Source organism: Schistocerca nitens, chromosome 5, assembly GCF_023898315.1.
Source record: "Schistocerca nitens isolate TAMUIC-IGC-003100 chromosome 5, iqSchNite1.1, whole genome shotgun sequence".
NCBI classification, from domain to species: domain Eukaryota; kingdom Metazoa; phylum Arthropoda; class Insecta; order Orthoptera; family Acrididae; genus Schistocerca; species Schistocerca nitens.
The window spans coordinates 654886357-654907361 of NC_064618.1; the positions used below are offsets into that span (position 1 = coordinate 654886357).

Below are 21005 nucleotides of genomic sequence, written 5' to 3' on the forward strand. Positions count from 1 at the left end.
TTGTCGTTGGCCGTTGTGGTAGGGAGTTTGGAGCGGCAAAGTGCCGCGAGTGCAAGCATGGACGCCAGGGTATGCGAAGGAACAAAGTGAAAGTGTGTGGGTGTGAGACAAACAGTGTACGAATTGCACCGATTATTATTTGTGAACTTAAAAATGCATGGCCATAACGTTAAAGTGTTTCTTTAGAATAAATAAGTTTCAATCTGAACGTGTATAGTTCAATTCACTGCTCTTCAAAAGCCAGCCAATATCAGACTCAATAATAGGGGTGCAAATGCAACCGTTTCCTACCAACCCCCTTTACAGATGAGCCACGTGAAAAATAGGTAGTAAACGAGCCCGAGTTCAGTTGCAAACAGCAGGATGTGTCCTTCTGTTCACCTGACCAGGAGTTGTGAGTGCCAGTGTTTAGTGTAAAATTAAAGGGCCCATTGAGTTCTTGTCCAGTGATTCATCCAGTATAACTAATGTTTTAATTTAGTGTCATGATCTGGGTCAAGTTAATGATAGTCATTACAGCGCTGATAAATATTGTCTGTGGGAAGGGTTCCCGTAGGTCACACTGACCTCCTTCTCACAACGAAATTAAAAACTGTAAAAATAAATGGAGGCAGTATTGAGGGAAACTTGTACTTAGGCTGAGGAATTATTTTATATAATATTGTGTACAGAGGTAGTTCTGCTAGGTACCATTCATTAAAAAGTTTTAGTCTTATTTATTAAGTGTCTTAATTTGTGTGTTTTTTGTTGTTGTTGTGTACTGGAGTTGAAAAGGGCTCTGTTTTTTTTTTAGGGCAGCTGTTGCCCAAATCGTACAGTTGAGGAGGCAGCTGTAGTGCAGTAACTTGGTCAAACATAAAACACACTTGACAAGACCACAGCATCTGTCCAGACCAGTCCTCACCACAAAGGAAGAGGGACTGTTAAAATTAATCCTTTAAATCTGATCAAGATTCGTATTCCAAATAAAATTCTGAGTAAACTGGTACCTAACCTAGACCAGTTCATTAATTAATTAATAAGACATCAAATATAATTACTGATTTGACACTGCTAAATTAATTTTCCCAACTCCACAGACAGTAATAAGGTACTGTCTACATAGGGGACCATCGCTTGAAGGGGGAATGACAAATTTAACATTCCCTGTTTAACTAAAATAAAAAACGCAAATGACAGCACAATCTAGCTCAGTTTTTGGACATCGCTTAGAATCACTGTTGAAGCCATGCACAGGTGGAGGCATACAGAGTTCTCCCAAGTTCTGAGACTTTGTGCCAGTTCTGTGCCATGAAGGTGCACCTTAGCCTATTGACCAGTCTTTAAATAACCTTGGGAGCAGCTCTCCAGCCCATTCCATTGCAGTTTCTACAGGTGTCAACACTGTAAGGCTTGGTGTAAGGCAGTTATCTGCATTTAGTGGCCAGTGCTTCCCATTACCTTGGAAACAGCCTAGGTTAGTCACCCATGAACCACCCATAATATTTAGAGTTACTAGGCACATTGTTACAATGATTGTGACTGTACTATTGCTACATCTGCACCACAAGATACTGGTGCTGCAGATCAGCATGTAGCATGGTAAGCTGTTTTGGCTGACCCCTGTTACTGTTACCATAAGCATGACCAACGGTTAGTTTCTTCTGTAATTGTGATACACATTATTTTATTTCTGTGCTCTCTCTGGGGACTGATCTTTATTCTGAAGACTGTTTTGCTGTGAGAACTTGCGTGCTATCAACTTGCCCTACAGCATGTCCATTGCTTGCCCAGTGGCTACATTATGTGAATGATAATTTATGGAAACTTGTGACAGAGCTAACTCTCATTCATATCTGTTTTTGAATCTATGCTTCTCTAGATTATCCTGACTTTCATCATCTGCAACTTCCTTAATGCCCCTTTTGTAAATCAATTCCTTACCAGGCAATGAAACACCTTCTGTAAGGAAAGGAGTTCAATGCCTGTGACAAAAGATATGCAGGTGAGTGATTTGTTAGGGAACAATTTCACACAGAGCTTCTTTGCTAATTTGCTGCAGTCATATCCATCAACAACCAAAGGCAGCACTTGTAATCCGTTCCTGTCCATGCAGGCAACATCTTTTACACTGCCTTACTGGAGCCATTGTGATGTAGGTATTCTGAAGCATTCGGCATCTCCACCAAACTATGTCATGTCATAGCCACAATCAAGTCCAAATCCAAAAGTAGGGTCATCAGTGAAGTACAACACTTAGACGTGAAAGCATGTTTATCACTGGCTGTCTGAACAAGAACTATTCCTGGGGGGATAGTCCAGATATTTATACAAACACCACATATATTAGAACATATAAACATATTTCAAGAACCTTCCACAAAAACGTGAATACTAAATAACAATTAACTGTTGGAGGTATGGTTTGAACTGGCGACCCACAACACATCAGCCAAGAATTATAACCACTGCACTACAATGCGTGAACCAAAGCTTGTGGCTAAGTCTATGTGTGTCTAAAAGAGCTTTTTGATTTTTTGAAGTAATCTGAAGTTCTCCTTTGGTAATTGCAATGTCTATATTTTTTCAAATTTCTTTGGACAAAACATTTAGAAGCCAATGGAGCTAAATGTGGTTTCTTTTTGTATAGATTTGGGAGTGTGTGTGTTTTTTGTTGAGAGAATGAGGAATGTAAGTTGGAAATCCAGTGGGTGCTGAGATTTAGCAGGTGAACCAACTACAAGGTCCCATTTCATCAGTTTCTCTCAGTGGACAATAGAGATAACTGCATAGCCCTACTGTTCTTGTTGTCACTCTCAAATGCCACACTGTGATTTGGAAGCAATAAATTTGGATTTTGGTATGGACTTTGAACTTGACAACACTTTAGGGAGTAAGCTTTCATTCGCAATGTTAGGGAAAATCACAAACAAATTGATCAGGTGAAACGGATTAAGAGACTGTGTGAGCATCATTGAGATCATCAAAAACCATTTTCTTGCTTACTGAGATTCCTCATAACATGTCCACCAGGTGTGAAGTACATTGAAGCCTTTAGTTGCAACTGTGGTTGGGAAAACAGAAGCCATCTGGTAGTAAAATTCTGTCTGGGGATCATGAACAATACTGGTATTGAAACATTAACTACCAGTTGAAAATTGCAGCTGTCAGGGCACAAAAGGCAAATATGCTCCTCTTTAAAAGACTCTAACATACGTGCAAAATCAGCTGCATCAGTCCTCATTCTGCCTTCCTCACCAAAAATTTAGCAGGCAAACAAATCTGTACTCCTAACACAGAACATTCTCAATCCTTTTCCCCTTGTTTCTCTCTGTAGTGAAACTTTCACCAATGGCCTTGCCACAGTGGTAACATCAGTTCCCATCAAATCACCGAAGTTAAACACTGTTGGGCTGGGCTAGTGCTTGGACAGGTGACCACCCAGTCTGCTTAATGCTGTTGGCAAGCGGGGTGTACTCAGCCCTCGTGAGGTAAACTGAGGACCTACTTGACTGAGAAGAGTAGCGGCTCCGATTTCATAACCTGACATACATCCGGGAGTGTGGTGTGCTGACCACATGCCCTCCGTATCCGCATCCAGTGACACCTGTGCATTGCGGACAACATGACAGCTGGTCAGTACCATTGGGCCTTTATGGACTGTTTGGACACAGTCTTTTTTTTTAGTTTTAGTTTTTTAGTGAAGCCTTCATACTCAGTATCTCCCTCTCACTGCACTGTCTATATATGTCTCTCTCCCAGTGTCACATGCTTTTTCTCCAGTCGGCACTTTCTCTTATCTACCTGTTCCACTGTCAAAAGTCTTCAACCATTTCTCTCATTGATCCATACCACTGTCTCCTTCTCCATGACTCTGCCTCACTGCCATTGTCTTTGCCCCATTCTTTCTCTCTCCCATTTTCACTGTCTGTTTCTTTCTCACTTACAGTCTGCTGTCCTTCTCTTCAACAACCATTGTCTCCTCTCCACACATGCCCTCAGGGATGGAATGGTGTGGGGGTTTCAATTCCTAGAGCAGTCAATTTTAACACATGAGTATATGGGATGGAGCAGCATGATCAAATTTTTTCATTTTAAATTTCATTCGTCTGGATGGGTGCCCCCCCCCCCCCTCCCCCTCAAACCTAAGTATGGTCTCCACTCATCTTTTTCATTTCCAATGTCTCCTCTCTCTTTGGCTCCCACTTCAATTGTCTTCATGTAGCTCTCTTTCTCTGACATGGCCACTCACTTTTTCTCTCTGACCTTCACTGTTTCATCTCTCTTCCTGTCTGTCTCCCCTCTCTTTTACTGCCACTGTCTCTCTGCTGCTCTCTTTAGCACAAAAAAGTGTGAATATGTCCAGATGCCAAAATTTTTGGTGAGATAGATAGACTCAGGATTGTGATGGCTGGTTCCGCTTTTTTCTGTCAGAGTCCTTTAAAGAGGAGCATATTCACCTTTTTGTTCTCCAGTAGTAGCATTTTTCAACTGCTTCCCTTCTTTCTCCTGCCACAGCAGGGTATTCTGCTTTTATAAAAAGAATTCTATAGGTCAGTAGAGTTTTGACAGTTTATTTATATACTTCTACACATTTACATACTTTGACATGTATAAACAAGAAATAAGTAAGCCTAAAATAACTCTGTCTGAGCAGGTCTCGGAAGGCCCAACAGTACCGACTGACTGCCATGCCATCCTCAGCTGATACAGGTCATTGGATGTGGATATGGAGAGGCTTGTGGTCAGCACACTGTTCTCCTGGACATTGTCAGTTTTTGTGACCAGAACCACTACTTCTCAGCCAAATAACTCCTCAGTTGGTCTCACAATGGCTTAGTGCTCCCCCCCCCCCCCCCCCCTTGCCAACGGCACTTGGCAGACTCAGACAGTCACCCATCCAAGTGCTAGCCAAGCCCAACAGCTCTTACCTTCAGTGATCTGATAGGAACTGGTGTTACAACTGCAGCAAGGCCATTGGCAAGCATAATATAAGGTTAACACAAAATCATCTCCCATCAAATGAAAGTTCCCTGCACACTACTGTACATAAAAGTGCACAACATTTTTAGGCTGCACCTACAGTATACCAAAAAACGTGGTGTTTGATTTGCAAGTACAAAGAATATAATATGACAAAATAAATTTTTGTAAGGTGCTTACACTGCCACATGGCACCATTCATTGTCAAAAAAAGCCAACTACAAACATAGTTTTCTGTACTAAGAATCCTTGCAATGACCTCAGAATGACCCCACATCTCTTGCCAAGTGTTACATTGGTTAAAATTACATTTATTCCTCAGCCCAGATATTACATGCATATTTTATATGCATAAAGATGGTAACTATGAACTTCCTGATCTTGATAATGATATAAAAAAAAGTTTCTAAGTTCCTGAGAATATCATCATAAGAATAGATGATGAAAATTTCTACAATATGCCATGAACAGAAATAATAGACGTGGCTATCCTCACAATCAGTACATTTGGTACCCAAAAATCATGGTTTTTTGGGATTTCTCAGGAACTGCCCATGAAAAATGGTGCTTTTATAAGGTTCCTAAGGTCTATCCTAAACTACACCTAATGCAAAAGAATATAAATGTGACAAAGTTATGCAAATCTTTGTTTCACATATAAGCAGAAAAACCATATCCACGTGCAGCAATTGCCCCTGGATATCTGATGATGGGTAAATCCCAAAAGTATCATATGAGCAGTAATATCATTTCTTGCCTGATGGTTGACTTTTACCATTGTAATCCAGTCAGTGTGTATGCAGAACTACTGATTATTATAATGCAGAGAACCAACCAACATCCTCAATTTGCTTGGTCTGGAGGAAGTGTCTAATGTTTAAATTTTGACCCTGTGCTATAGGAGAGCTACATTATGCCCTTTCTTCTGATATGTATACAAATGGACACTAGGCCAAGGGCTAAAACATTTGATCTTTTATCTCTGTAATTAACTGAACCCGCATATGACTCCCAGAAAAATCACATTTTTTTTCATGGCTTTTTGTAGCATCGTGGTCCATGCACTGTCACGCATGTGCAGATAAGGCTCCACTGATTAGGTATTATCTGAATGAGTGTCAATATTTCAGGATCACTGAGGAAACTAAATGGCATGTAGGAGAGAAATTTATGTTTCAGGGCACAGACAACAGGTGGTTGCTCAAGTTTTGTAAGTATTTCCTATCACACAGATGGAAAAAAAAAAAAAAAACTTCAAAACAGGTTAACCCCTGAGACTATCTTTAGAATGCAGTGAAAGGCATATACTATATGTAGGTTTTATAAGCAGTCAATTAACATAATACTGGATTTTGGAAAAACAGACCTGAGACCACAGTCCTGGGCAAGCATGCTCAAGTTGTGCTTCCAAAGCTAAATAAATTTAAATAAATAAACTTTATGGGCCTGCTGTGCTTCGTACTCCCAATCTATGATCCATTTGATACATATCTGCATTGTGAACACCCAACTACACTGATACGCAAGGCTTCTCAGAGTACAGAGGCATTACAAGTATTTCCTTCGAGAAAGTGATACAGGTCAAGAGCATAGAAAGCTCAAGCATCTTGTTGTAATGCTGTACAAGTTGATTGTGTATCTCCCTTTAGTTTGAGTTGTGTGTGATCTCACTGGGAATTTACATCACCTTTGTAACCCATAAACTATGATTATGTTGCAGAAAAATAAATCAAAAGCTTTACAGAATCCATGTGCTGGCTCATTATTCAGATAAGGGTGTTCGACAAGTATGTTGACTTATACAGGTTAATTCTTACAAAAAAGTAAAAATGTCAACCAACTCCTTATATTCCATGGAAGAATTTCTGTTATTGTAAAGTGTAAAAGGTGGTGGGTTGGAGTAGTTAACTCACATCTGTGTATTTAAAAATATATGTAATATTATTAATAATAACAATAACTTGTAATGTGAACATGCAATGACTTATTTCATACCATTATGAATTATCAAGCAACTTATTAATGGAACATGAAACTAACTAAGTAGCCAACTGCTGTTAGTAACACCATTTATTAAAAACAAATAGTGCCATTAATGATACTGCACCAACATATTCATATCCAGATGGGTGTTCATATTTAAAACTGCATGTAACATATGTTGTACATGTGTTGTTTACTTTTTTTTTGTTGTGGCAAAAACAAACATCAATTGCATAGCACATGGTACATCTAATTTTAAACATGCATAGACATATGGGAATGCCTCTGTCAGCTTGAAACCAATAACGATACTACATGATTTAAATAAATAGTACTATTAATTTTACTTTTTTGTAATAATTCACTTTTGTTTTTGCACAACATAGTCCCACTGTGGCAATTTCCAACAAAACATCATAGTGACATACATACTTTCATAAAAATGAATTTAAAATATTTAATAGGAGTGACACCAATGGAAAGCTGAAAACGTTCAGAAATAGAATAAAACCAAAGGAAAATATACACTTTAGAGAAGAAAACTGATAACCATGGTGTTATATAAAAACAATATGAAAAAACGAGGCATTTTAACAGAATGATTCTTGCAAGATGCCTAGTTCTAAATAAAAGATATAGGCTACTGATACTACTAAAAAACTCCTCCAAATGAACCTCATCACTTCAGTGAAAATCATTGACAAGCATGTGCAAGAGGTATACTTGGAGCAGTTCATTAATACAGCAGCAGCAAAATTTTCACAAATCAGACTCAAGATTATCCATTAAAATAACCTTAATAGAACTTCTTCAGTAATAATTGATATTTTTATGCAGCTAACTGTAAAGAATAAGAGGGGTATTACTATTGTTGGTCACAATAATAATAACCTGATAGATCAGTAGTACCATTCAGTAACACACAAGAGTATTTTATTTTAAGAGATTAAACAGATATGTTCTTGATAATTAATAGCAATAAAAATGACAGACTGAAATTGCAGCACATTAACTCTAGCACTTCCGAATGTTAGAATCATATTTTGAAGTTGAGTGTTTTCTTTACCTGAGTTTCTGCACTGAGAATTCGAGCTATCTTGAAAGTTCCATCTAATCTGTTATCAATTGTAGGCAGTGCAGAAGCTGATATATTCTTGATGATTGGATCACTGACATTAGCTTTTGTAAGACCTCCAATGATATGATCTTCTGTGGGACCTCCACTAACAGCAAGCTGCAAAATAAAATAAATTTCAATAAAAGTGCCAGGCCTGGAACAGATTATATATACAATGTTTTGCTGAAAAGTAATGCCTCTGATTTTTTAATGTGGAAACTCTTAAAGCTTTTTAAATAAAACAGACTTTATTAACACTCTACATCCTTATTCTTTGTGTCTACGTATCTGTTTCTCAATGTAGTCACCCTGGTGATAAACACATTTCTCCAAATGAGAGACCAGTTTGATTCTCTCACTATAGAATGATTGATTTTATTGATGGAGCCACAACCTCATCTCTGCTTGCACCACTTGCTTACTATCAAAGTGAAGTCATTGAAGGTATTCTCCAAGTTTTGGAAATGGAGGAAAATCAGACAGGTCAAGTTGGGACTGTATGGAGGATGAACAATAACAGTAAACCAAATGTGTCTTATTGTTGCATTTATCACAGGGCTCATGTATGGCCTGGCAATGTCACGCTGAAGGAGAGGATGCTCCATGTGTGGACAAACTCTATGAATTAATGTTTCAGTTTTCTCAATTACAGCACACTGTTTCCCATGCACCAACATAGGTACATTGCACACTGCCATGTTACACTGCACAATGTGGAGCCCTCTAGTGGCAGAGGATTGGATTTGTGTCAGTCAAGCAGGAAAGCTGACTGAGGTATATACATGACACAAGCAAGGGGGGGGGGGGGGGGGAGGTTATCTATGACCTGATGTTAACTATAAGGCATTGAATGAGAAGGTTATTTTGGGGTCTGTTCCCTTGCTGGATCTCTACAGTAGTTTAATGTGGTTTCTGGAGCATGTTTCTTTAGTGTGTTGAATTAAACATCCTATCAGATTCTCTTAACTGTAGATTCTAAACAGGTCACTGCCTTCGGCACTGACTGAAACCCATATGAATTTAATTTGGTTTCCTTCAGCCTCTCAACTAGAGCTGCTGCGTTATCTCAGCTACTGTGGTCTTAAATTAAAATCCATTTATACCTCTCTGAATGATGTCATTATTTATAGCACTACCTTTGCTGAACATCTTGGACAAGTCTTGCTTCAGTTTAGGGAGGTGGGGCTCACCCTTAAGCCCTCTAAGATTAACATAGGCTGTTGGCAAATCTCTTTATTGGTCATTTGGTGTCTGCTGAAGGCACCAGAATTGATCAGGAACATATGCATGATTTGCATAAATTCCCTCCATCTAAGAACAAGAGGGGGTAGCCAGGTTTACTGGCATGGCCAATTTTTTCACAAATTTGTGCCTAATTTGGCACAAATGGCAGGCCCCCTTCATAGCGTGTGTAGGAAGGGAGAGGTTTTTGAGATGAGCAAAAGTTAACAAGCCTTGTTTGAAGCCATCAAAGAAGCTCCTAGTAATCCACCAGTTTTAGCGATACCTTATTTTGAATTTTTGTTTATTATATAGAATGTTGCCTCAAATGCCATTATTTATAGGAATCCGAGGGCCAATGCGGTCCGATAGCATATGTGGTGAAGAGATTATCTCCTGCTGAGTTTATACATTTGTTTTATGAGTGGGAAACTCCTGTGGTTCTCTTTGCCTTACAGAAGTTTAAATTTTATCTTGAGCTTAGGGAATTCCAACTCGAGACTGATAACCATGCCAAAGAGAGATGAGGAGGATTCCTCATCAGGCAGTCCACATTTTGGCTTTCCAAATTACTGTCAAACATATTAGAGGCACAGAAAATCAAATTGCTGACTTCCTCAGCCATGTGTTTGAGAGGGACAGTCATGTTGGAAGTGTTCGTTAAGCTCCACCTATAGCTTGTGTGTGTGTGATGCACTCGAGCTCTTTTTGGCTCTGAAGCACAAACAGGATCAAGAGCCTTCAATTCATTTTACTAAGTGTGGGTTACGGGGGGGGGGGGGGGGGGGGGGGGGGAGTAGCATGTTATGAATTATGTTTTAAATAAAGGTCTGATTTGCCGTAAGGAATTTAAGATCAGCCTACCTGCCTACCCAAGGAGTTGGTACAAACTGTCTTCCATTATCTCCACAATTCTGTGCTGGGTGGCCATTTAGGAGTGTACAAGACTATTGCTAAGACTAAACAACATGTGGCATAACCCTCCTGGTACTTCACTGGCATTATTACCTTGAAAATCTTTGATCATTGTGGGTAGTTGTTGTTTTCCCTCTTTTGTTACTGTCATTTAGTGTGTTCCAAACAGACTGGATTGCTGATCAGAGATTATATTTGACAGCCTTATTTTCTCTCCAGATATCTGGTGGGGAGTTTTGGGTGTCGCCTCTGCACTCGATAAGCAATGAGTGCAAAGCAGATTTACAACTGAATACTTTGTGAACTAGTTTTATGGCACATTTAAATGTTGTTTTGACCCAAATGTTTTAACATTTAAATTTCCTTGGGTTGTTCTCTTGATTTGGCTGTAGCTCCTCATGTGTTTGTAAATTGTATTTATTATGCTCAATTGAAACTTTGTCAGTACACTTAGGGTTTCACTGGCGTGTTCTGGGCCTGGTTGTGCTAATTTGATTTTGTGTGCATCCAGTTGGCATCTTGGTAATTTAATATTTACTCATGTATGCTCCAGACTCCAGGTGTCTATGTTACACTTGATTGCTTGTGGGCCTTGTACTGCTGTGTACAGGTGTGAGCATACGAGCCTGGTTGGGGCTTGTGAGCCTTGTTTTGCATGCTTGTAGTCTCACAGTAGTTCTGTTTGCCCACCCGCCAGTTGTCAGGCAGTAGGGTTAGTGAGGCATTAACTGTGTCTGCCATTGTGTGCAACAGTGTTATTGTAGCCCATTCTATGCACAGAATTCATATACAAGATATGTTATTTTTGTTTTTTACTACCCATCAGTGTCTTTGATACAATTTTGGAGTGTTTGTTTTAACAACTAGTGCTCTCCAAGCGGTCACTAAATACTGTGTTAAAGTATAGGTTTTTAGTTTTGTATATTACCATACCTTTGGGTTGCACATTAAGACTCCTATGTTTTTACTGGTGTTGTATTTTTGTATTTCTAAAAGAAAAAGCGGCTCATATGTCAATGCTTTCCTAAAAATGTTGGTGGGAATGAAGAGTTTCACCTGTGGTATTCACTGGGAGTATCGGGGTCTCTTGTCCCTGCTAGTGGTGATTGTCACATATTCTTCAAAGTTATTCCAATAAGCAGGGTTTGTGATCCCTCATTTCCCTGGATCAAATTCTTGCCCTTTACTGGCATAATCTTGTTCCTTCTTCAGGCTAATTATTATTAGCATGATCACATCCCTTTGCACTTATTATCCATTGTTAATAAATTCTGAGAATTATCATTCTTTGTTCGACATTTTGTTAACTGCTAAAATTGTGTTTCTTACTGATCTCTTAACCTCTTAGAGGGCATTGTTAGGGTCAGACAAAGAAATTTTTATGTTCCTTTAAATTAAATTATTGCCTTTTTCTATCAGAAAGCTTTATATTGTTGAATCAGTGTTTTAAAATCATAAGTTCATTTGAATTTAAAAAAGCATCCATATTTTCATGTAAAGTTTATTGCTTGTTTCTGAAAACTGTTATGAATAAATCATTTATTTGTAATAAATGGTGACTGATGATCCTAAACCCTGATTTCCAGTCCTACTAAAATGCTTTATTTCCAATACAGGACGCCAAGGTTTTCTGATTACATTATATATTAGGTTTCTATATATTTTTGTGCATTTTTTATGTTTCTCATTAATTTGTTTTTTTCAGCTGAAATTCTGGGATCAGTTTATGTTTGCTATTTCCCCTTAAAAATTATTTATATGATTGTTTCTGAAAGATTTTCTAGATGTATTGCAAATGCTAGGAAGCTCACATCAATTTTCTCTCAGATTTTTTGTCTTCAGTTATCTATCTTTATTCTGAAGAAACCTCCAACTGTATTTGTTAAATCATTCATTAGAGTTTTACAGCCAGTGGCTCAGATTTTTTTATTCTGTTATCAATATGGTTGACTTCCTTGCTTCACTGGCACAAGCTGCAGCCCTCTGCTATTAGAGGGGTCAGAATTATATTGTATAACCTGGTGGCGTGTAACATCACTATCTCCATGCTTGAGAAACAGCACACTGTAGTCGAGTCTCTAACAGCAGAAAACATGCCACCAATTGAAACCCATAAACGATTGAAAGCAATGTATGGTGATGATTGTATTGACATCAGTATTGTGGGATTCTGGGTTGGCAGAGCTTGTAATGAATGAAACAGTGGTAGTAACCTTAATGTATGTGACAGAGATTTGAGTGGATGACTGCATATAGCAAACAAGACTCATCGGAATTTGGTTGATGAACTCAGCACAGAAAATCATTGAATAACACAGACACGGCTCTCAGGTAAGTGTAGTATATAATGAGAAGGGAGACTGTACATTTGTCAACAAAGTCAAACATTCTACAGAGATGATGTCAACAAACTGTTACTCATTGGGAGAACTGTGTTCATCACCAGGATGACTAGATTGAGAAATAAATATGTAGGCATGAAGAATAAAAATGTATAATGTTGGTTATGTTTGTTTTGTTTAAAAAGCTTTACAAGTTTTCACATAAACAATTTGGCGGTATTAATTTTCAGCATGCCCTCATACTTACAGATTTTGGTAGAAACACTAAAATGGATACAACAGGGTCTGGAATTGGAATTTAATCTTCCTCATCTTGAGTGCAGACTTTCTTTACAGTCTCATCAACAGATGACTACAAAAACTATATGAACTGGTAACAGACTTGAGCTCTAATTAATACTTTCTTAGAGCATTATTTGTACATTTCAAAATTGTGAGGCTATTTTCAGAGAACATCGTAGCTGATTTCTATTAGAGAGATTTTTGAAAATCGCAAAAGTTCCCACTGCATTGAGCTATTCAAAAAATGGAATATTCTGACAGTTCCAATGAGTATGTAATCCAAATCAGTTTTTATGGAAAAAATAGAGAAATATGCAGCAAACAGCTCCATACATGATCATAAAACCAGATACAGTGATTATTTGTGTCTGGATAGAATGAATAGTGAAAAGACCCAACAACTACACTATTGGCCATTGCTACACCATGAAGATGACGTGCTACAGATGCGAAATTTAACCTACAGGAAGAAGATGCTATGATATGCAAATGATTAGCTTTTCAGAGCATTCACACAAGGTTGGCGCCAGTGGCGACACCTACAATGTGCTGACATGAGGAAAGTTTCCAACCGATTTCTCATACACAAACAGCAGTTGACTGGCGTTGCCTGGTGAAACGTTGCTGTGATGCCTCGTATAAGGAAAAGAAATGCGTACCATCACATTTCCGACTTTGATAAAGGTCGGATTGTAGCCTATTGCGATTGCAGTTTATCGTATCGCGACATTGATGCTCTCACGTTGGTTGAGATCCAATGACTGTTAGCAGAATATGGAATCGGTGGGTTCAGGAAGGTAATACAGAACACCGTGCTGGATCCCAGTGGCCTCGTATCACTAGCAGTTGAGATGACAGGCATCTTATCCGCATGGCTGTAACGGATCGTGCAGCCACATCTCGATCCCTGAATCAACAGATGGGGACGTTTGCAAGACAACAACCACTTGCATGAACCGTTCGACGATGTTTACAGCAGCATGGACTATCAGCTCGGAGGCCATGGCTGCGGTTACCCTTGACTCTCCATCACAGACAGGAGCGCAATGGCGTACTCAATGACGAACCTGGGTGCACGAATGGTAAAATGTAATTTTTTTGGATGAATCCAGGTTCTGTTTACAGCATCATGATGGTCGCATCCATCTATAGTGACATCACGGTGAACGCACATTGGAAGCGTGTATTCGTCATTGCCATACTGGCGTATCACCCGGAGTGATGATATGGGGTGCCATTCGTTACACGTCATGGTCACCTCTTGTTCGTATTGACGGCACTTTGAACAGTGAACGTTACATTTCAGATGTGTTATGACCCGTGGCTCTACCCTTCATTCTATCCCTGCGAAACCCTACATTTCAGCAGGATAATGCATGACCGCATATCGCAGGTCCTGTACAGGCCTTTCTGGATACAGAAAATGTTCGACTGCTGCCCTGGCCAGTACATTCTCCAGATCTCTCTCCAATTGAAAACATCTGGTCAATGGTGGCTGAGCAGCTGGCTCGTCACAATACGCCAGTCACTACTCTTGATGAACTGTGGTATCGTGTTGAAGCTGCATGGGCAGCTGTACCTGTACGCGCCATCCAAGCTCTGTTTGACTCAATGCTCAGAAATATCAAGGCTATTATTACGGCCAGAGGTGGTTGTTCTGGGTACTGATTTCTCAGAATCTATGCACCCAAATTGTGTGAAAATGTAATCACATGTCAGTTCTAGTGTAATATATTTGTCCAATGAATATCCGTTTATCATCTGTATTTCTTCTTGGTGTAGCAATTTTAATGGCCAGTAATGTATGTTTTACCAAGGAATCAAGGTATATAATTAACTGCCAAAAGAGATCAAAAACATAAAGGAACCCTATAAATTTAAAACATATCCTAAGGAATATTTATGAAAAAAATTGTTTTTATTTCATTAAAGACTTCATGCAACTATTCCATACCATATAAAGCCAAGGTGTATTATCGGAGGAGTCTTATGATTCATTTTGCTTGTTGGACCCAGGCTGTTCTGCCTTATGTAATGCAGTGATAAATTGTCTATATGTATTTTTGTATTATAAATTTCTTATGTATACCCTGTTTGTTCCATTATCTTATGTACCTCCATTATAAATGATGCACTTATATATATAGATGTGTTAGATAAAGTAGTAAAAACATGGGAAAACACATTAAAAAACAGAGGCACAAAGGGTATAAGCATGGGCCAAGGAAAGAACAAATTTGAAGTATAATGTTTAGCCTTTGCGGATGATATGGCATTGATAACTGAAAACCGAACAGACGCAACAGTTATGCTTGATATGTTACACGAGATTGCTGAAAAGACTGGGCTAAAAATATCCTACGAAAAAACCGAGTATATAGAACACAAACATAATACAGAAAAGTTTATGAAAACAAAGTATGGAAAAATTAAAAGAGTTGATAGATTCAAATACCTGGGGGAGCGGATCCAAGCCAATGGACTGGATAACACAACAAATAAAGAAAGAATAAAAAAGTTGGAATTTGCATATAAATTAACACAAAACTACTACAATAAGAAGTCAATATCCATACAAGCAAAGATTAAACATTATAATTCAGTTATTAGGACACAAGCAACATATGGATCAGAGTGCCTAACATTGAATAAGAAAGGCGAATTAAGAGAACTAGAAAAAAGAGAGAGAAAAATATTAAGAAAAATTCTAGGTCCTGAGAAAAATAAGGAAAATAGGGGGATTAAAAGGAGAAATGAAGACCTATACAAAAATACAGAAAAGATCACAGATACAATGAGGAAGAAACGGCTAAAATTTTATGGACATTTAAAAAGAATGGAAGAAACACGTATAACAAAGAAAATTTTTAATTACGTTAGTAAGCTGAAAAACACTGTAGGATGGATAGAAGCAGTAAAGAAAGACGCCAACAAAATAGGTATTACAGAAGAAATAGTTCGTGACAGAAATAACTTTAGGCTACTTATAGAAAACGCAAACTATGAAGAAGATGCACCAAAACCTCGACCCAAGAGAGTGTGGACAGATGAGCAGAGACGAGCAGTTGGCAAGAAAATGAAGAATACTGGGAAGAACGGAAGAAAAAGAAACACCATAAGTCTTAAGTTCTATGCAGTCCATTGCTGGCCAAATTCATAATAAAAAAAAATAAAATAAAAAAAAAGATGTGTGTGTGTGTGTGTGTGTGTGTGTGTGTGTGTAATGACAACATCCATACAAAGAAATCTGTGTATAGATGAATGAATAAACAAATAAAAGTAAATAAATAAAAATGGTTTATTCTCCATGACAGTCAGATATATTTTCAAGAATAAATTACTAGTTTCGCCTGACACTGACTTTTTTAAGATCGTGAGAAGGAAGCAGAGTTCACTCCCCTGCACTTTGCAAAAATCACATTGAGAAAGTGGTTTCCCCAAAATGCTTTCGAGTGAACTATGGTTTGAAACTTCCTGGCACATTAAAAATGTGTGCCCGACCGAGACTCGAACTTGGGACCTTTGCCTTTCGCGAGCAAGTGCTCTACCATCTGAGCTACCGAAGCACGACTCACGCCCGGCACTCACAGCTTTACTTCTGCCAGTATCTCGTCTCCTACCATCAGCGCACACTCCGCAGCAGAGTGAAAATCTCATTCTGGAAACATCCCCCAGGCTGTGGCTAAGCCATGTCTCCGCTATATCCTTTCTTTCAGGAGTGCTAGTTCTGCAAGGTTCGCAGGAGAGCTTCTGTAAAGTTTGGAAGGTAGGAGACGAGATACTGGCAGAAGTAAAGCTGTGAGTACCGGGCGTGAGTCATGCTTCGGTAGCTCAGATGGTAGAGCACTTGCCCGCGAAAGGCAAAGGTCCCGAGTTCGAGTCTCGGTCGGGCACACAGTTTTAATCTACCAGGAAGTTTCATATCAGCGCACACTCCGCTGCAGAGTGAAAATCTCATTCTGGAAACATCCCCCAGGCTGTGGCTAAGCCATGTCTCCGCTATATCCTTTCTTTCAGGAGGAAATTTACGAATTGGAAATTCTTTGATCTTGTAAGCAGAGTACCTTATTAATCAATATTTTTGGGATGCATATTCCAGTTAACACTAATGGTCACATTAGACAAGCTTTTCTCAAAGTTGCTCTATTGCATGTGTTAATAAATTAATTTAGAAGTAATGTCCACAATAATTATCAGTGGATTGAATTTCAAGGTGTCATCTTATTTGTCAGTTACATAATGTGAACTCAATATTATTCATATTAATACTTTTGTTCAATTCTTGTTTAACAACTTTCCACATCACTTTATGCTTTATTTTTGTTTGTAGTGACTGTGTTTCACTTTTTTCAAAAAAGAAAAAAAAACAGACAAGGAATTTATAATACTGGTGTTAAAGTAGTTTCAACTCTTGACTATAATTTGTCCTCTGAGTTACATAGAACATTCTCTTTCTACCACAAGATACTTTAATCCCAAGAGATATCCATTCCCTGTTCTTGGTTTTGCTCAAATTCATCCTGGTTTGTTCTATCAGAAAAGAAGACTCTACAAATGTGTGTAAAAGGTGGCTTAATTCTGCATCTACACTGTCTACATATAAGATATTGTCCCATAATTTATCTCCAAACACCATGACTAAGTCATTATTTATGATTTTGTAGTACAGTATTTCTCTTCTTTGATGTCAACCTAACAAACCAGTGTATTTTGTTGTTTACATTTCACAATCAATGACTACCACATTTACATTTAAATCACTCAAGGGGTTGGGTCTATAATCAAAATGTCCACTGCTCTTCCACTAAGTCCTGAAATCCTTAGTGGCTACTTCACTGTGGCAAATAGTGAAAAGTTGGATATCAACAATTCAGTGTCTTCAGTCACTACTGTCTCACAGAAAATCAACACTACAGCCTCCACAAACAGCTATTAAAATTGTCTCTAGATGTTTTATGAAGCTTAAGATATCTCCTGCTGGTGGGTAATAAATTATCAGTATCATACTACAAACTTGGGTATTTTCTGACCCCCTACTTTGTATATTTTCCCTGAAAAGAAAGACATCCTGTGCCTGTCTGACCACCACATAACCACAGGGTTAGATAAGTTACATATAAATGGTTGCACTATATCAACTTACTCATGCAGAAGTAATATGGGAAAAGGAGGAATTGTTACATATATGACGACAGAACACATGTTGGAAAACATTGACACAAGTAAACTTTGTTGTGACTAGCACACAGAAGTGTGTGCTTGTGAATTAATACTGAAGAATAGTTCACTTTTAATTGTGACTGTATGCAGATCCCCACTGGGAAATTTTGAACTGTTTATGAGGAATCTGGATTTCTCAGTGTGCTGTCTGTCAGACAGCAGCAATCAGTCACCACTAGAACTGGAGAGTTTCTGACATTCCTAAAATGGCAGAAAGTGGTCATTCTGACCCCACATAAGATATTTTCATATCTCACTTAAACAAGTACTTCTTTTACTGTGTTAATCCATACCTTATTGCTAATAATCACAACAATTATTTACCATTTTAAATAATAATTACTAATTTATTTGAACAACAATGTATCATACACATTTATTGTTACTATTGCTAACAATTTTCTTAACTATAGATTTTAATTTATTAATTATTCATACAACCTTCTAGATACATTTAGTATATTTAGTCCATTTTACTCTCACATGTGTTATACAAACAGTTCTGTATTACTTTTTGCTCAAGTCATTTGAAGTCTCTAGACACATTTAGCACATGTGATTACTGTTTTACCAGCACAGTTTCTGCACACAGCTTTGTGGCACTTTACATAATTTTTGCTGGTCTTGTTGGCTTTGCAGAGGCTGATTTGGAACTTCCACTGCTTTCTAGATGATTTCAGTCCTATATCCTCTTCCTTTGCCTAATGTTCTTGCTCTTTTGTTCCCTTGAGCTCCTTTGCCAATTGAAGTATGAACTTCCTCCTTTCCATTTTTTTGTTCATTACTATGTTATAGATGACCCATGCATTTATTGCCATCATGTCCAGTATGTCCTAGAAGACATGCATTGGGCATCTCCTACATGTAACCTTCGTAGCATATTTATGGGTCATTTGATCAAACACATCCACCCTGTACTTTGTTGCATTGTAGAATGTTACAGTTTTAGATTTTTTCTTTCCTTCCTTGCTTATTGCTACTTCAGAATGCCACATACTCAGAAGAATGACATTTTTATTCTTCTTTCCTTGGTATACAGACAAGGTGCAGTCTGTGTTGCCACTATTGTGCAGTACTGCGGTGGAGTGAATTTCAGTATTCAGCTTCCTTACTTCATTGGGGAGTTCACAGTGTATCTTATTAATTGTACCAATTACTGAAGTTTTATTTTCTTTGAGTTTTTTTAGCAAGTTGAAGACACATAAAGAAGCTGTCTGTGGTCACATTACTTCCTTGATTTACAAATGGCTCCATGAGATGCAGAACGACGTACTCTCCAAATGGTTGTTTCCCAATACGCATGTCCTCTTTGCAGAGGTATGGGAAAGCACTGCATACATACTTCGTCATTACACCAACAGCCAACCAGAATTTGAGACCATATTTGTCTGGTTTGTTGGACATGAATTGAGTAAACCTGCATCTTGTTGCTTGGTAGCCGTTGCTCATCAATGGTTATATTTTCTGCAGGGCAGTAAGTGCAAATACTGTTTTCAATGAACTTCCCCCAAATTTCAAATACAAGAGCATATTTGTTGGCTGCCAGACATTCAGCTCAGGTTGATCTGTCATCAAAACGGAGAAATCTGAGAAACTCCTGAAATCTGTCCCTTGGCATAATGTCCCTGATAAATGCAGGCCCCTAAGAGTGCAACCAGAGATCATCCACAGACAGACCTTTTTTGTGCAGAATACACTCCAAACACACATGGTGGTTATAAGTTTCTCCAGTTCCTCAAGTGACACAGTCCAGCCATTGTTTTTAGTACCTTTCGAGCAATTGTGTATTTCTTCATGAGACATAGCAGTCCTTCATCAAAAATAAGGGCTAAGGCACTGATGACAGAGCTGTCTACTCATTAGCAAGCATAAGCAGTTGGGCCCCATCTCTCCTTCAGAACATTCACAGCTGACCGTCTTCCAGAAGATGAATAATTTACAGTCTCCCACATGGTTCTATCCCCTGCAATAATCTTTGTAGATGCTTCCAACTGTACCTGCTGTGATGAAAGTGGTGATGACTGACATATCATCATCTGAATCCTCTTCCACTAATCGCCCCTTGATCACATTGCCTTCATCTTCACTTGTGTCAGGTACATAATCACCATTTTCATCAGTGAAGTCAATTTCTGATTCAGCTTCAGAATTCCCTAAGAGATGTAACACTTCTTCATCAGAAAGTCCCTGCTGATGATACATGTTCAAAAACATGTTTCACAGACAAAGAATGCCTGAGTGACACAACATAAGCTGTGGTGGACCGGAATGTGCATGTGCCAAGTTGCAACACAGCAACTGCTCTGTGTTACTGCTCATTGTTGCCACTGTATTGTTGGATAATTTACTTATATTCAGAAGAGAAGTTACAGTGGGCTCAAATTGACCCCTTCCACTGTTCTAGGTATACTGAATGAAGTGGAGAAGAAAATTAAAATATTTTGTAAATACTAAAACATCTTCAGAAAGAGGAGAAAAAATTAGAAAAAGAAATATAATTTCATTGACAAAGTAAATAAACTGGATATGTCATTCTAGTGTAAATAGTTTGTGGTGATTTCAAAGTATATTTTCTAAAGGATTCACATGAGTGTATCACCAACTTCTTCGGAAATTTAAAAAAAATTGCACGATATCTCAAATAAGGTTTCCGAATCAGTTTTGATCTGGAAACCTTATATTAATCCTACAATTTTCCCTTAGTTATTAACTTTCTAACTCGAGTCAATAAAGACAGTAGGACTCTAATTGATAATGTTTTCGTTGGTGAAGCTTAAAAAAGCTCAAAGCAAGAAAATAACTGTTTACACAGTAACAAATGCCCTCACTGATTATGATGCGCAGTTAGGATAAATAACATAATGCCCCACAGTATGAATACTCCTCAAAGGAAATCAGTTAGAATAATTAATGACTCCAGGACAAATGATTTTAAGAATAGTTTACAGATAACAACCTGCGAT

At 38.2% G+C, this 21005-nt stretch overlaps 1 protein-coding gene and 1 pseudogene across 1 annotated transcript in view; both read right to left on the bottom strand.

The window, feature by feature from the left end:
- LOC126260640 (uncharacterized) overlaps positions 1–21005 on the bottom strand; it is a 564809-nt gene that overhangs the window by 297921 nt on the left and 245883 nt on the right. The window contains exon 6 of the mRNA XM_049957978.1: positions 8012–8179. Within this exon, the coding sequence (XP_049813935.1) occupies positions 8012–8179 (168 nt within the window). The remainder of the gene's footprint in view (positions 1–8011; positions 8180–21005) is intronic.
- LOC126261041 (5S ribosomal RNA) lies at positions 4843–4961 on the bottom strand (annotated as a pseudogene).